Raw genomic sequence first — 15431 nt, forward strand, 5'->3', positions numbered from 1 at the left:
AGCGATCACTGAACAAGCTCAGTGTATGATCGCTGGAACTGAAATTACAGATACAGAAATACATCGAAAAGAAAAAGGGATTATCATCAAATCACTGAGAGAGAGGATCAACAGTTTACATTTCTCCAGGGAATGTACTCTAACGTCAAGAATAACTTTTCGAATGTAGGATGTCAACGTTAAGGCAAGGCTTCAAGTCAGGGACAAGGTCATCAGTGATAGTCCCCGCATGTGGCACAATGACAACTAAACCCATGATCAACTAAGTGTTTTATTAGTGGTTATTTATCATCAACACCTTCTTTTAAATGAGGCTCAACACTCATGTATCCCTATGCTATTTTGCTTAATATTGCAATAGAATGATGGAAAAGTCTCTTGATGTAAACTAATCGTAACATATATTGTCTACTTTTGTCCACACACCTAGACTCATGGTTTTAAAACACGTTTGATAAAGGAATTATCGAGCCCCTTATAAGACAATATTTGTTCCCTTCCCCAATCGATGTAGGATCTTACATTACCCCCCCCCTTGGGAGCCTAACATCCTCACAACACACGAATCCGGTTCCCGATGATCCCTGTAAATTACCATTGTTCCTTTCTACGACAACTTAATCTGAATCATCTTCTTATGCAAATAATATTTCATGATTTCTAGCTAGCCAATCCATCCTAACTATCCATCCCCAATGGCATGAGAAATAATTGTAAGGGAATAGAAACCCATCCACATCTATGATACAATCATCATACACTTCATTTGCAGTCACATGATTATCATCTGCAGTCTCAACCACCAATGTTTGATCCAACAACTTGGTTTTTGCTCGAAGGAACCCAGTGAAAATAGAAGACACAAATGAATGATTTGCACCAGAATCGAAAAGAACTCTACCATACATTAAATTTATCAAAATTGTACATGTCACCACATCTAGTGTTTCCTCCGTTGTCGTCATTTGGAACACATACCCCTTTGATTTAGGTATTTCCACTTCTTGGCTTCTCTTTTACTCCCTAGACTTCCCCAGTACCGAGTATTCCCCTTTCCCCTCAATTGTGAATAATCTAATTTAAAATGGTTAGAGGAATTGTAGATGTAACAAACTCTTAATGATCTACATTCATTTGCAATATGACCCAGATTTCCACATTTGTAACAAGTCGTCACCTCTAAAAAATACTCTCCTCGATGAATCCGATTGTGTTTGGTACAGGGTCTGTCACCTTGTCTCTGAATCGTACGACTATCAAATCTTCGAATCAAATGGCGCCCCTCCCATTTTCTTTTGTAATTACCCCTATTTGTTAGCTGTCGATGATTCTCATTTTTTTTATCTCAGCCACATTAATTGCTTATTGGAAGTTCATGGGGTTCATTGTCATGATAACTCTCCAATTGAGGTTTTTTACTCCAAATATATTACTCTACTCGTCGGGTCTCCGTCGACACGTAGAACTTAACAATAATTTTTTTTTTCATAAATTTAGATGTATATCCTTGAACCATCATACTACCCCGTTCCAATCTCAAAAACTCCTCTTCTAACTGTATCATTGTTGCCTTCGGACAAAATTTCTCTTTAAAAACTCGATCTTGAGTTCCTTTCAAGACATCCCCTTCACAATGTTCAAGCCCTTGGAAGCTATCACAATGTCCCACTAAAGTAGTGCTTCAGACTTCAACATAGCTACTACAAAAATAACTCGATTCCTATCCACACACTTGCTTGAGTCAAAAATTACTTCAATCTATTGTATCCGTGTCATTTCTAAGACTCTATCTTGATGCCCCAAAAACATCAGTGGCTTGTAAGATAAGAACATCTTATAACTGCAACGTATGGGAGTAGCTGCAGGAGAATTTGTCATAACCAGTCTAACCCGTTGAGCACGAAATGGTCTATTCACTTTAATCTATTCGTTATCCTTTTTATCTTCCATTTCCCCCGCTTTGGTATTTTGATGGTGACCTAACAAAGTTTGTAGAGTATCTGCAATTTGCCAATTATAACTGCTAGGTCTTCCTGGGTGGCATAAATCGGATCTTGCATTTGACCTCGTCCCCATTCGTCGCCTCGACCTCTCACACTGGCTAAACTATCATAGAATGAATCAATCAGCTCAACAAGTACTTCCAGGTTACCAACAAGAACTCACCCTCGACCTCTTCTACGTCCATGGGCTCTAGTGCGAGAAGTGACCTCTTGTCTTATGGGTCTCTGATTCCACGTCCCCAATGGCGGCTACAGTTGACCAAGGCAACCACTGGTACATTTAACTCTTCAGGTGTGATCTTAAGTAGAGGGTAATTGATGTTGTCATTCCCGAGCACCGCGACATGATCCATTATGCAATTCATAACAAACAACGATTAATTTCAATAAGGAGAATCTAACAAGGTATTTAAGCACATACATGCACCTGTAAATTCAGAATGACATTGGCCAAATGTGATTTTGAAATTACCTTACATGAGAGTCCTCACCCTATCATACTCACTCTTTCTAACACCCTCTACAAGACATCCCTCTGAAGTTTAAGTTTAGGTAGTGAAAAAAAATACTTAAATCTCTCAAACTTGACTCTTATACCATTTGTAATATCCAAGGTTAACCGCATTAGATATTTCCACTTTGACCACACACATAGACTCACGGTTTTAAAACACGTATATGATAAATGAGGTATTAAGTCTCTTATAAGGCAACATTATCCCCCTCCCCAATCAATGTGGGATCTTACACTAGATACTATTTTATCTCTAATAAGTACTCCATACGAGAGCATAATCCTATTCAAACCACTAGTTTTTTTTTTCTTCCATAAACTACTTGTCACGTGATTCACATGTCACAATTTATTAATCGTCCAATTACAATTGACTCAATTACCTTTTTGTTTCATCTACTTTTTTGGGTCAATAAGACCAAAGTATTAAAACATTGCTTTAAGTAGATTTGACCAAGATAGATCCAAATACATGACCTGTTTCAATTGATCAATCTATTTGATCGTGCATCATCTAAATGAAACATTTTTGTCGGTCCAAATTGGATGAAATCCTGTACGTATTAAAGTCCGATGTATCGATTGACATCCTTAGATTATGGATTTGATCTAGTGGTTGTTTTTGAGTCAATTAATCAATATCCATGTTAACATGTATGATAAGTTGGTATACATACTTTATTCTCATTTTTCCTTGTTAGGTATTGACTTTTTTTACCAAATATTTGTCTACAATGAAACCTGCATTTCAAAGTCTTCCTCTAACACACACACACACACACACACATATATATATATATATATATATATATTTAAACTTGAATATATTATTTAATTCATATGTTAAAAAGTTTTGACATGAAAACAAAATGCCAAAAGTTATGTATTATGACAAATCAATAACAAACAAAAACCATTAGAATATTTGAAATATCATTAAATAAAAACAAAACAAAACAAGCCAAAATATCAACACATAAATCAGTAAAATTTATTTATTTGTAATAATAAATAAAATAAAATTAATTATAAAGTAGAATATTACATTTTTACGAGTTGTTAAATATCTTTCTCACTGTATAATTTTCGTCTTTTTTTTTTGTTTGGGTGTTCGTGAAAAGATGTATTATTCTGAAAATAATTTCTATAAAATGACTATTTTATCCTTTGATAAAATAAAAAACAAAGGAGAGGTATAAGATTAAAAAGAAAAAGATATAAATTAAAATAAACAATATCAAGTATTGAATATTGGTTAATAAATACATAAATTTGAATTTGAATCTCATCATTTATTATATGTTTTTGAGAATAAAACGTTTATATAATGTTTTTGGATGAAATGAAATTTGTTAAAAGAATTTAACTTTGAATAAATTGGAATGGAGAGTTATCATATTTGACCACATGTTTGTTTGACCGGTATTGGAATGAAACCTGTTAAGGAATTTGAATCTGTCTGATTGGTTCAAAGAATATAGCTTTGGAATTGCAATTAAATATTGCTAAATCACCAAAATGTTCTTTTTTTGAAAATTTTAAATTTATTTAAAACTAAAAATACTTTAATAAAACAATTATTTAATTTGTAAAATAATATAAAATATACAACCCATATATAACCATAAATCAAACGCCGTTACTAACTCGATATTGTCTCAAAATAGCCAATTCTTTATCATGTAAAATAGCTAATTCGGTGGTGGTCCGTGGTGGTTTAGATGGCGATGGTCGGTAGTGGTTCAGATCGATGGCGGTCCACAGTGGTTCAAATGACAATGGTCCGTGGTGGTTCAGATCGGGGTGGTCGGCGATGGTTCAGATCGGTGATGGTCTGTGGTAGTTCAAATGGCGATGGTCGGCAATGGTTCAGATCGATGGTGTTCTGTGGTGGTTCAAATGACGGTGGTCGAAGGTGGTTCAGATTGACAGTGGCTCAAATCGGGGGTGGGCGATGGTGGTTCAGATTGGTGGTTGTTCAGATCGGTGGTGGTCGACGGTGGTTCAGATCGGTGGTAGTCAGTGGTGGTTCAAATGGTGGTGGTCGACAGTGGTTCAGATTGATGATGGTCCATGATGATTCAGATAAAGCGGTGGTTCAGATCTGCGGTGGCCCGTGGTGGTTCAGATTGGTAGTAGTCGGCGGTGGTTATGATCGACGATGGTTTAGATGAGTGGTGGTCGGCGGTGCCCGATAGTGATTCAGATCAGTGGTAGTCGTTGGTGGTTGGCGGTTGTTCAAATCGGTGGTGATTCAGTTTAACAGTTGTCAAAGGTGGTCGAGGATGGTCATATGGGATTTTATGAGATCATGATGTATAGAGTTAAAGACATATTTGATATCATAAAACTACAGAAGTCCATTTCATCAAAAGACCATGCAACTCCTAAGAAATTATGAAATTTGTAGGATTTTAAAGATTATTTTAATGAAAAAAAATGAATCAAACAAGAAAATAAAATTTAGTCAATAAAACCCAATTAACCATCAAATTCATTCAGAGTCTACGAACCAAACACCCCCATAAATATTCAAAAGATTATACATTAAAATATAAATAAGAGTTAAAGTTTTTATACAAAGATATTACATTACTGACAAGTTTTAACACAAATAAAAAAACGAATAGTTGTGAACATCTTTAATAAATATACCCGACAAATAAGAAAACAAGTAATCAAAAAACAAAAGGAGTACTGAAATGTAAATGGTGAGAATTGTGTTTGAAGCAAAAGGTAAAAAGAACATGAGGTTAGAATATTGCTTAATAATAGTCAATGCATTAGAAGACGGACACAAGAAACCAAGTGGATTATAAAGATACGAGTAAACAAGAAAACCAAGACAAGTACATAAATTGGATGATTAATTAATTAAGGTTAAATAATTTTCATTTTTCTGACAACCCTTATTGCAAATCATCATTAGTTTACGTTACCTTTTACTTTACCACCATTTACATTTCTTTTATAACCAAAACCAACACTCTCTGTGTGTGTGTGTGTATCTCTCTCTATATATATATATACTATATGTATACATCTTGCCTGGCGTGGGCCTGCGTTTCATCAGCATCAAGTAAAAAATAAAAACTTGCTTCCCGCCCTTCCCGCTTCTTCTTGAATCTCATCTTCACTTCTGCCACAAGACCAACAAAAAAACAAACAAAAGCCGATAGCCGAAAGGGGGAGGAGGCTTCAGCCTACACTCAATTAAGGTCGGTCGAAGATGGGTGAGGAGAAAGATCAAGAAAAGGAAAGGGGTGTTGTCATGGATACACCAGAGAGAACTCAAATCGCAAACCCATTGTCTAAATTCGAGGTGAATTGGTTCATATTTCTGGGATTTGCTTCTTCGCTTGTGTTATTGGGAGATTTCTTTTCTTATGGGTTGGTTTCTGAATCTGGTGTGCAGATTTCACTCTATTTCTAGGGTTTGACTGTCGATTTTTCATGGGGGGGTTTTCAATTTCATGTTTTTTTCATACCATTGGTCTCAGATCAAGTTTGATTCTTGATTTCTAGTAGGGTTCTTGTTGTTTGGGGGAATTTAGCCTTTTGTGGGTAGAATCAATTAGATGAATTTGGTTTACCCTTCTTGTTTCATGTTAATTACTTGAGATCTTCATGGGTTTCTTCTTTACCGTCTTATTCAGTATGGTTTTATGGCAGATTGACCAACATTTGTGAGGGATCTACTTGTTCTTTAGGGTTAGGGTTTATTTGTTAATTTCAGTGTAAATTTAGTAATCAGGACGAAATTTTGGTGTCAATTATTCTTTTTGATATCTTGGGAAGTTTTGTTCCCAAGATCTATAGAGATGTATGCAGTATCTGGATTAAGTTCTAGCAACTGTGTGCTTAATTTCTGATTTTGTTTTTCTAGGTTTAAGAATTCCAGAATTGGCTTCTTCTTGTGTCGACTAGACAAAACTAGTTTCTCTGCTACCAGTTCTTAAATTTAATGCCTAATTTGAATCAGTTTTTTTGTATGCATGACTGATTTATAAGTAAATGAATGAATTACATGCATCACTTCTGTGTGGCTGATTCATCTTTCTTGGAGACCTATTTGAACCCTCTTTGTGTTTATGTCTGCATTCATTCACATTTTCATCTTTTGTAGTGATTTTTCACACGGAGAGTATTGGTCTTGTAAATAGATTTGGGCTAAACAGCATTATATGTGGTATAAGTCCGCTAACGCATCTGGATTCTATTCTTTTTATTCTAAAATCTTTCTTTGAAATGTAGATGCTGTTCTTCAGTAATAGTTTCAATGGTATATTGTCTTTTTCAGGAAAATGCATCAGTTGTTCTTTTAGATGCCATAATGAAGATTTTTCTTGCTTTCCTGCAGGACTCGCCCGTCTTCAATTATATCAACAGTCTTTCACCTATCAAGCCTGTTAAATCTGTGCATTTTACTCAGACATTCAGCTCTCTAAGTTTTGCATCCCTTCCGTCTGTTTTCACTTCACCTCATGTCAGTTCTCTCAAAGATTCTAGATTCTTAAGAAGGTAATGGGACTAAGCATGTTGATAAAAGATCAATGCTGCACCAAATTCAACTCATTTCGTTTATTCTCACTAATATACCTTTTTTATTATGTTAAAAATTCACTTTTCAGGCACCAGTTTTCTGATCCATCAAAACCTGAACTTACTTCTGAAGAGGCAAAGAAAGCTGAAATCAGTGGAGGGATTTTAAACGCTGCCCAAAACCCATTAAGGCAGCAAAGGGATTTTGATACCGCTAATTCTGTTTCTGAAACTTGTGTTTTGCAATCACATGGGTGCTCAAATCTTGAATCAAGAAAACTGAGCTATGAAGCTGTTAGCCCCGACACAATGAATAGATTAAAATTGGATGATCCATCAGCATCAGCTGTTCCATTCATTAATAATGGTCCTGCAAATTGCCCATTGAGAATCGGAACAGAGATTGAAGGGATAGATCCACTCCATCATAGTAAAGAAGTATCAGGATGCGATTGGGATAGTTTGATCTCTGATGCTTCAGAGTTGCTTAATTTTGATTCACCTAGTGATACAGTGCCTTATAAGGGCCCTGGTCAAAACACCTTAGATCCTACAACTTTTCCTACTTCGCTTACAATTGCAAAACCAGAAGCTTCTGATGGTAATCCTTCAGAAAAGCATGAAGATATGAAGAATGCAGCTGAAAACTATGCGACACTTGCTACTACTTCTATAAACAATTTTGAGGCCGGAGAGACAGCTGAGGATGCAGATAATGAGGTAAGATTTCGAAGATAGGTCCAAATTTTATTTCATTCATGTGATCATATATGACAAACTTCTGTCTCACATATTCATATCATAATTTGCTTGAATTGATAAGATTAGCATTAGTTTCTGCCGGTTATGTATTAGAAGTCTATTTCTCTTATATTCTTATAAAGATAGCTTTGTATCTAACAGTTTTTTGTATATCTATAGGTTGGTTCAAATTTATACCGCGGCATGAGAAGACGCTGTCTAGTTTTTGAGATGATGGGGTCTCGGAGGAAGCACTTAGAGGAAGTCTCTAGTGGTAGTTCTCTAAATGTTTCAGAGTCCAATGAAACTGTTCTTCCCAATGATAACCGTTTACTTCCAATGAGGACTAGTAATGATTCCTCTCGATGTATTCTACCTGGAATTGGTTTGCATCTAAATGCTCTTGCTTCGACTTTGGTGGATCACAAAGTTGTTAAACATGAAAGCTCGGGCTCTGGTAGACAACTTACTATTGGACCTCCTCCTGCTTATCGTTCCATGGATTCTGGTCAAGAACCTCTAACTGATGTACCCTCTTCGGAGGACATAGGGACCGCCCAACATGGAGCATCTGTTGCAGAAGATGCTTCCAAAGCACTTGGATTTGTAGTTAATGAAGAATTAAGTCAAACTAGTCCAAGAAAGAAAAGGCAAGTTACTGGAACCCTTATAGTTTCCTTGGTGTGTAACACTTAAGTTCGCTAAGCATTTGTTAGTTATTTCATTAGTTCCGTGTTTGATATTCTTATTTAATTTGCAGGCGTAGAGTGGAACATGCTGGAGAAACGGAGGCTTGCAAGCGTTGTAACTGTAAGAAATCAAAGTGCTTGAAGCTGTAAGTTCTATAACTCACTATAAGATTTCTTCAAGCAGAATTTCGTTCCAAAGGATTGTGTTTCGTGGGGAACATAATTACTTATTCTCACTGTCCCACCAAAATTTCTATAACTTCCATCTCAGAGTTTTATATATTATCTGGAATGTTCCGTTTTTTCCGTAAAAGATTCTTAACAAAAATACTTATTTAATTCATGATTTTATCATTTATCAAATATGTACAACATTTGAAGTGACCTGTAACTCTGATATTGACTTCTGGACAACTTATTTCAGTTACTGTGAATGCTTTGCTGCTGGTGTCTACTGTGTGGAGCCATGTTCATGTCAAGAATGTTTCAACAAACCAATACATGAAGATACAGTGCTTGCAACTCGCAAGCAGATTGAATCCCGCAACCCTCTTGCGTTTGCTCCCAAAGTGATCAAAACCTCTGATTCTATGCAAGAGGTTGGTTCACACGTTAAGAGGATGAGCGTGAAGTTCATTATACATGCATACATATATAGCGCGGGCGCCAAATTATATAGAAACTGTCTAAAAGATAGAAATCATGCATTAAAATCATCTTGTATGTGTTGTTTTTATAAATGAAACGTCATGGGATGCTTTGCATGTGAAAAAAACACAAAAATACGTTTATACATGAAACACACACTCATACACTAAAGATCATTACATGTGAATCAATATGAATCATAGCTTGAAATCAAACTCATTGGATGACTTTGGTTGGTTTTTACATTTGTTGTTTCATCTATGAAACTGGTTAATGATTATCAGGGTTTGTAACATTTAGCAGGTTTCCATTTGATGTTGGGTCTGTATATATGCATATCATGACTGTTTTTCATTATACAGGATGAATCTAGCAACACTCCAGCTTCAGCTCGACATAAAAGAGGATGCAATTGCAAAAAATCTGGTTGCCTGAAGAAATACTGTGAATGCTATCAGGTTGTTCCCTCTTGCTGTACTTTATGCGCTGTTAGTGTTGTGCAAAAGACTAATATAGGTTACATGGTTCCTTTTTAAAGGGTGGTGTTGGATGCTCCATCAACTGCAGATGCGAAGGGTGCAAGAATACATTTGGTCGCAAAGATGGTAAGCATGCATTTTGTAAACTTATAAGCACTGTCACTACTCTGTTCATGGGTCAAACTAATGTGTTTTCTACATTTTTAACACCAATTCTCTTTCTATTCTATGGTGTTGTACTTTTTGATATTGTTTTTTATTTTTTCTTTAAAAGTTGAATAGTCATATTTGTTCGAGTGTTATGACACGTGGCATATTTTATTGGTGAGAGCTAAATCTGTTCAGAAGTATGAATACTAATGTAAACAGATCTGTATCATTCAAATTACTGAAATGAAATAGATTCTATTGCTCTAAACTCTCGCACACTCTCTCTTCCGTTCTTTCTTTTTCTCTCTAAACCTGGATGTTCAGTCGTTCTAATATACATAGTAAAGTTGCATTATGTTTTTGAGTGGGAAGGATTTGTAGGAAGGATTTCCAAAGTATGACTGATTTTTTGCATCTCAAAATGTGAAGGCATTGTTTTGGTCGAATGGAAGTAAATTTCATTTGTGTGGTATTGTTGAAGTTGATGCATCTTAGTAGACGTTTGGTCGTTCCATGTTGGATTTAATTCAGGTGGCTCTGCTTTTATAGGTTCAGAAATGGATCTAGAAGTCAATGTTGTAGATGATTGTGAAGGGAATGTGACTGATGGAAGCTTACAGAAAATGGCGATGCACAATGAAGCTGAGCCGGTTTCTGCTACTCCTGCAACACCTTCACGTTTTGGAAGGTAAAAGAAGACATGACATGCTGTTCATTTTTCTATGGTTCATACTTTTTAAAAGTTGATAGCACCTGTGGAATTTCATGATGTCAGTGATGACTGAAAGTTGTTTTACTCCCTCCATCTCAAAATAAATTACTAAACTTATTTTTGGACAATCTAAAATAGAAATGTGGAAACTTGTTCTGGGACTGAGGGATTATCATGTTAGAACTTAAACCCCCCAAAATAACTAATTATATATATTTACTTTAGGCAATCTATTCAGTTGCCAATCCCCTCAAAGGGCAAGCCACCACGATCGTTTCTTGCGATCGGATCATCATCCAGTCAAAGATTTGGAAAGCTAAATCCTTTCAAAGGTGGAGGGAAGCCGGATAAGCAACTGCAGACAGTGGGTGAAGATGTGATACCTGAGATTCTGGAAGAGAATGGTGGTTCCCCTATCAGCGGTGTCAAGTCTTGTTCCCCAAATAGCAAGCGGGTGTCTCCACCGCACTCGGGCATGGGAATGGGGTTGTCACCTGCCCCTGGACAAAGAAGCAGCAGGAAGTTGATCCTGCAATCCATTCCTTCATTTCCTTGTCTCACCCCCAAGCACTGATCTTTCTTCTTCCATATGGCATATATATGGCTTCTCTTTCTTTAGTTACTGTGTAGTCTTCTTTTCTTTTTCTTTTTGATGTTTTTAGTTTGTATGGTTGCTTTTTCTCCTTTCAACTCTGCTTGTAAAATAATAATATGATATTCTTAGTTGCTGTTTGTTATCATAACATAAATTATCGTCAATATTGTACCATCTTCCAAGCCCCTGTCTCTGTGTGAAATATACCGTGTTTGTGTGGTTTGGTTTAGCATTGTACCATCTCATTTTATTCAAGGAACTGAGAAGTACCTGTCTCATGTGGAACATATTGCATTTGTTTTGTTTGGTTTGGTTTGGTTTGGTTTGGTTTAACATTATACCATTTGATTAAATTCAAGGAACCGAACAAGAAGTGAAAGTTGAAACTAGTAACTAAACACAACATATCATATCAGAAAGTTAGTTGGTTTTGAGAACACAAATATCTTCTCAGGTAGGAGTTAAGTGATTACCATCTACAAAACAAAGAGAAAATCTCCACAACTGCTTCATCCATTGAAATGCACTCATCATCCTGAATTTCAAGAACTCCATTGCTGACGAAAATGGTTTTGCGTTATCAAAGACAAAGCTTCTTTTGTACTCGAGGATCCAAGTATTTTCATCTAAACGCCATAACGATGCACTCCACTTTTCTTGTTCCCAGGAAGTGTTTGCTTTTCGTATCAAACAACTCAACTCCCCATTCGACCACTGCCATTTATGTAAGTATGGGTATTGCGTAAGCAAATATTATTAAATTTCAAATCGAATGACCTTACCATAATTAGAAAGAGGGAAAATGAAAAATCGAAACTAGTTTACCTCTGTAACTCTTCCTGACAAGATAGTGAATGATCTTGAAGCAAATTTAGTTGTAAGCAATCCAGCAGTCTGCAAAGGCCATCCCCAGATACTCACTTCTTCCATCCCAGATTTGTAGAGTTGACAACGAGATCTCAGGATCAAACCATCCTAAACAAACACATAAACCTCATTAATCACAAAATTTCCACACGCAAAACATATACGTACATACATACCTATATCTAAGTATGGAAGAACATAGGTTCAAGGGGTACCTGAACTATTTCGCAATTAGGATTTGTAGAGCTAGATTCTGGGACTCCATCTCCAACAAGATCTTGTAGTTCGCCATTCAAAAACTCTAATCGTTCATTCACATCATGAAACCCCTGTGATTTCTCACTCAGGTTTCTTACTATCTCTAGGGACAATTTGGCTTTCATGACTCTAGAAGTGACAAATGAAAACCCAAATTTCGTTATCAAAATCAAGCATAGAACAAGAAACCATTTCATCATCATCACACTATCTCCAAATTCTATCTTCTTCCTCTTGATCTTCTGACGAAAATCAGTCCGGAGCGTTGAATTGAGGGGAGGAGATACCATCAGACGAGAAGTCTCAGATTCAGGAGTGGAGTCGGTTGAAGGATTGCAGAAAATAGGGGTTTGAGGAGGAGATGGTTTTGAAGAGGACAACCTGGTGAGAGAGCTTCTTTGGACGCTCATGGGCAATAAATCAAGGGTCGCATTGAAGCTGGCGATGCAGATATCGCACTTGCAGTTGGCGTCTCTCCGGCAACGGGTAGACAAGCACCTGGTGGACGACGATTTTACGGAGGATTTGGGTGTTTGGACGGTGGTTGCCATTAGCTTCCGATCAACATTCATATTCCGATTTGGTTGAAATCCTTCGACCGGAGAGAGACCGAACGAATATGGTTTGAAATTTGAACTTCAACGGCCATATAAGATCCGCAAATAAAGAGTAAATTACGGATTTAGTCCCCGTGGTTTACATCTTTTTACACATTGATCCCAAAATCAAAATAAATGTAGATTTGGTACCTTTGGAATGCATTTTTTCACTCATTGAGTCCCTCTCACCAACATCCTGTTAAATCCATCTGTTAATGAATGCACGTGCCCCTCACATGAGGGGCAATTTCGTCATTTTGGTGTTTCCCTCTCTTTTTAATGCATATCCAACATTTCATTTTAATCTTTACCTCATTTTCTTCCTTCTCTCACATGATTTCTTCCCGAACCTGCTTCAAGAACACAAATCCTGTCCAACAATGGTTCGATGTCAGCATCATTAAAACTTCATGGACAATAACAAATGCAGGAAGACGGTTCTACTGTTGCTCAAGAATGGTAACAATTTTCTCATTTTTACATTTTTGTGGTTTACCGTAACTGTTAGAACCCTTGATTTTGATTTTGATTTTGATAGGGAACAAGTTGTGGATTCATTAGCTGGTATGAAGGGCCTCTATCTCCTCGAGCAATGACTATAAAATCTGGTTTATTGAAATCTAAGAACAAGGTTAAAGAAAACCTAGTAGCAGCAAAAAAACAGAATAGAAGATTGAAGTATGTGTTGTGTATCAATTGGTTTACCCTTACAGTTTTTCCAATTCTCCTAAGCTTCTTTCCTCCTTCAGTTATTTCTTCAATTGACTTCTTCCTCTTTTTCTTTGGTCTCCCTATTTGGGTGTGATGTGCTAGTGGAATCAACCTGGTTGGACAGAGTGACTTTGACCACCTTTAACTGGTTGAACCTTGAAAGAATACATCTCCATCTATGTTTGCAAGAAATGTGTTGGGTGAACCCATTTTTCATGGTAAGAGCGACACAAGGACCAAGAGTCTTACCTGGTTAGTGAAGGCGACAACTCTTACCATGGTAAGCGCTTACCGGGTAAATTGTTGCATATGATACCGTTTTGGTGGACTAAAATCTTACCTGGTAAGTAATTAATAGTATTAAATTTTACCAACAAGTGTTTACTGGGTAAGTGTTTGATAAACGGTTTCTTTGTTAGTGAGATGGACCATGACAAGAAGAAATTAAATACCAAAAGACGATATCCGTAATTAATGGAGTATAAAAACATTAGTCATAATTTTTGACACACTATAAAGACCAAAAGCATAATTCACTTATTTTTTAATTAAATAATGTTACGTATTTAATTATTTTACAGAAAACCGTTCATACGTCTTATTTCCCCTCACACTCCGACTACCGATAATCCGCCTTCTTCGGTGAGACCCTCCCCATTATACTACGATTTAAATGTAAGTTTAGGATTTTACTTTCGTAACTCATCTAACTAATAATATTGTCAATATAGACAATCCAAATGATACAAAGTCTAAGGGGTCGTTTATTAAACGTTTACCCGGTAAGTGCTTGTCGGGCAATTTTTCTCACCAGATTAACATGGCAAGGGCCAAGAATCTTACCTGGTAAGAGTGATGATTATGATGGAGAGTCTTACCCGGTAAGTGAGGGTGACAACTCTTACCCGAGTAAGCATTTGGGTAAACTTCCCCTTAATCGATATTTCATTTGAAATGGACAAATCATACATAGAATAAAGAATCGCTTAGGTGAAATGGAACATAAACCGACCTTAGCTCAGTTGGTAGAGCGGAGGACTGTAGTGGGTGATAATGTCTCAAAGCCATCCTTAGGTCGCTGGTTCGAATCCGGCAGGTCGGATTTTTTATTTTTTTATTATTTTTTTTTTGTTTTAATAAAATATTTTCCAAATATTATTTTCAATAAATTACTTGGTCATCGGGGATTAACTTTCACCAACATGATACCTAAGCAACCTGTTTTACGATAATTAAAATACGAAGTTTAAATTTTGGAAAAAAAAATCCAATAAATTTTTTTATTTTTTAATGTTTTAGTTTCTAAATTGTATTTTTTAATAAAAACTCATTAAACTTTTTCTATTTTTGAATAATTAAGTATTTGAATCATTTTTTTAATGAAAAAACTGTTAAATTTTCACATTTTTAATAATTAAAATCCTGAATTTTTTCTAAAAATAAATAAACCTTCGAACTTTTATTAGTTGGTTAATGTAACTTCTATTTAGTTAAAAGCATGTAGGTAACCAACTTTTATAAGTACAATAGTTTATTTATTAAAGAAGGGGAGTGCTAATGGCATCTCCTTATGAGAGTGTTGAATGTTTGGGAATTGTGTTGTCCTTTAAAATCCATAATATATCAAATCGATTTAATAATATATTATATTTAATTATTGTTATTAGTTAATATACATACATATTAATTAGGTTATATTATATAATTACATTAATACTCTGCCTGTATACTCGACATGTATTATGTAATATTTTTTTTATTTATATTATTATTATAATTTTATTATCTTCACTTATATATATATATTAAAGTCTTATTGTAATTATTTTAAAAAACTTGTAATAACCAGATCCTGATTATTACCTAAGGTAAATTTATACGTGAATATTTGACTAAATGATTTTCGTGATAGCATGATAATTT

The 15431-nt window shown here is 35.7% G+C and overlaps 2 protein-coding genes and 1 non-coding gene across 4 annotated transcripts; 2 read left to right on the forward strand and 1 right to left on the reverse strand.

Annotated features, from left to right (window-relative positions):
- The first annotated feature begins 5600 nt into the window (after positions 1–5600).
- LOC112516109 (protein tesmin/TSO1-like CXC 2) lies at positions 5601–11253 on the forward strand. Of its 2 annotated transcripts, none has more exons than XM_025123111.1 (10): positions 5601–5839; positions 6878–7038; positions 7149–7779; positions 7981–8450; positions 8561–8635; positions 8914–9088; positions 9500–9595; positions 9676–9742; positions 10298–10454; positions 10704–11253. In XM_025123111.1, the coding sequence occupies exons 1-10, from the start codon at positions 5747–5749 to the stop codon at positions 11050–11052; spliced, it is 2274 nt and encodes a 757-aa protein (XP_024978879.1). In that variant the 5' UTR covers positions 5601–5746; the 3' UTR covers positions 11053–11253. The 2 variants fall into 2 exon arrangements, with proteins under 2 accessions (XP_024978879.1, XP_024978880.1); XM_025123112.1 differs by having other exon boundaries at positions 10316–10454.
- A 237-nt stretch (positions 11254–11490) lies between these two features.
- On the reverse strand, positions 11491–12774 carry LOC112517358. Its single transcript, XM_025124759.1, has 3 exons — positions 12156–12774; positions 11899–12048; positions 11491–11787 (listed from the first exon to the last, which is right to left on the reverse strand). The coding sequence occupies exons 1-3, from the start codon at positions 12768–12770 to the stop codon at positions 11524–11526; spliced, it is 1029 nt and encodes a 342-aa protein (XP_024980527.1). The 5' UTR covers positions 12771–12774; the 3' UTR covers positions 11491–11523.
- Positions 12775–14515: 1741 nt separating this feature from the next.
- On the forward strand, positions 14516–14610 carry TRNAY-GUA. The gene is made up of 2 exons: positions 14516–14552; positions 14575–14610. It is a non-coding gene; the product is annotated as a tRNA-Tyr (tRNA).
- The last annotated feature ends 821 nt before the right edge of the window (positions 14611–15431 follow it).

The sequence above is a fragment of the Cynara cardunculus genome (assembly GCF_001531365.2).
Source record: "Cynara cardunculus var. scolymus isolate 2C chromosome LG 8, CcrdV1, whole genome shotgun sequence".
Classification (NCBI taxonomy): domain Eukaryota; kingdom Viridiplantae; phylum Streptophyta; class Magnoliopsida; order Asterales; family Asteraceae; genus Cynara; species Cynara cardunculus.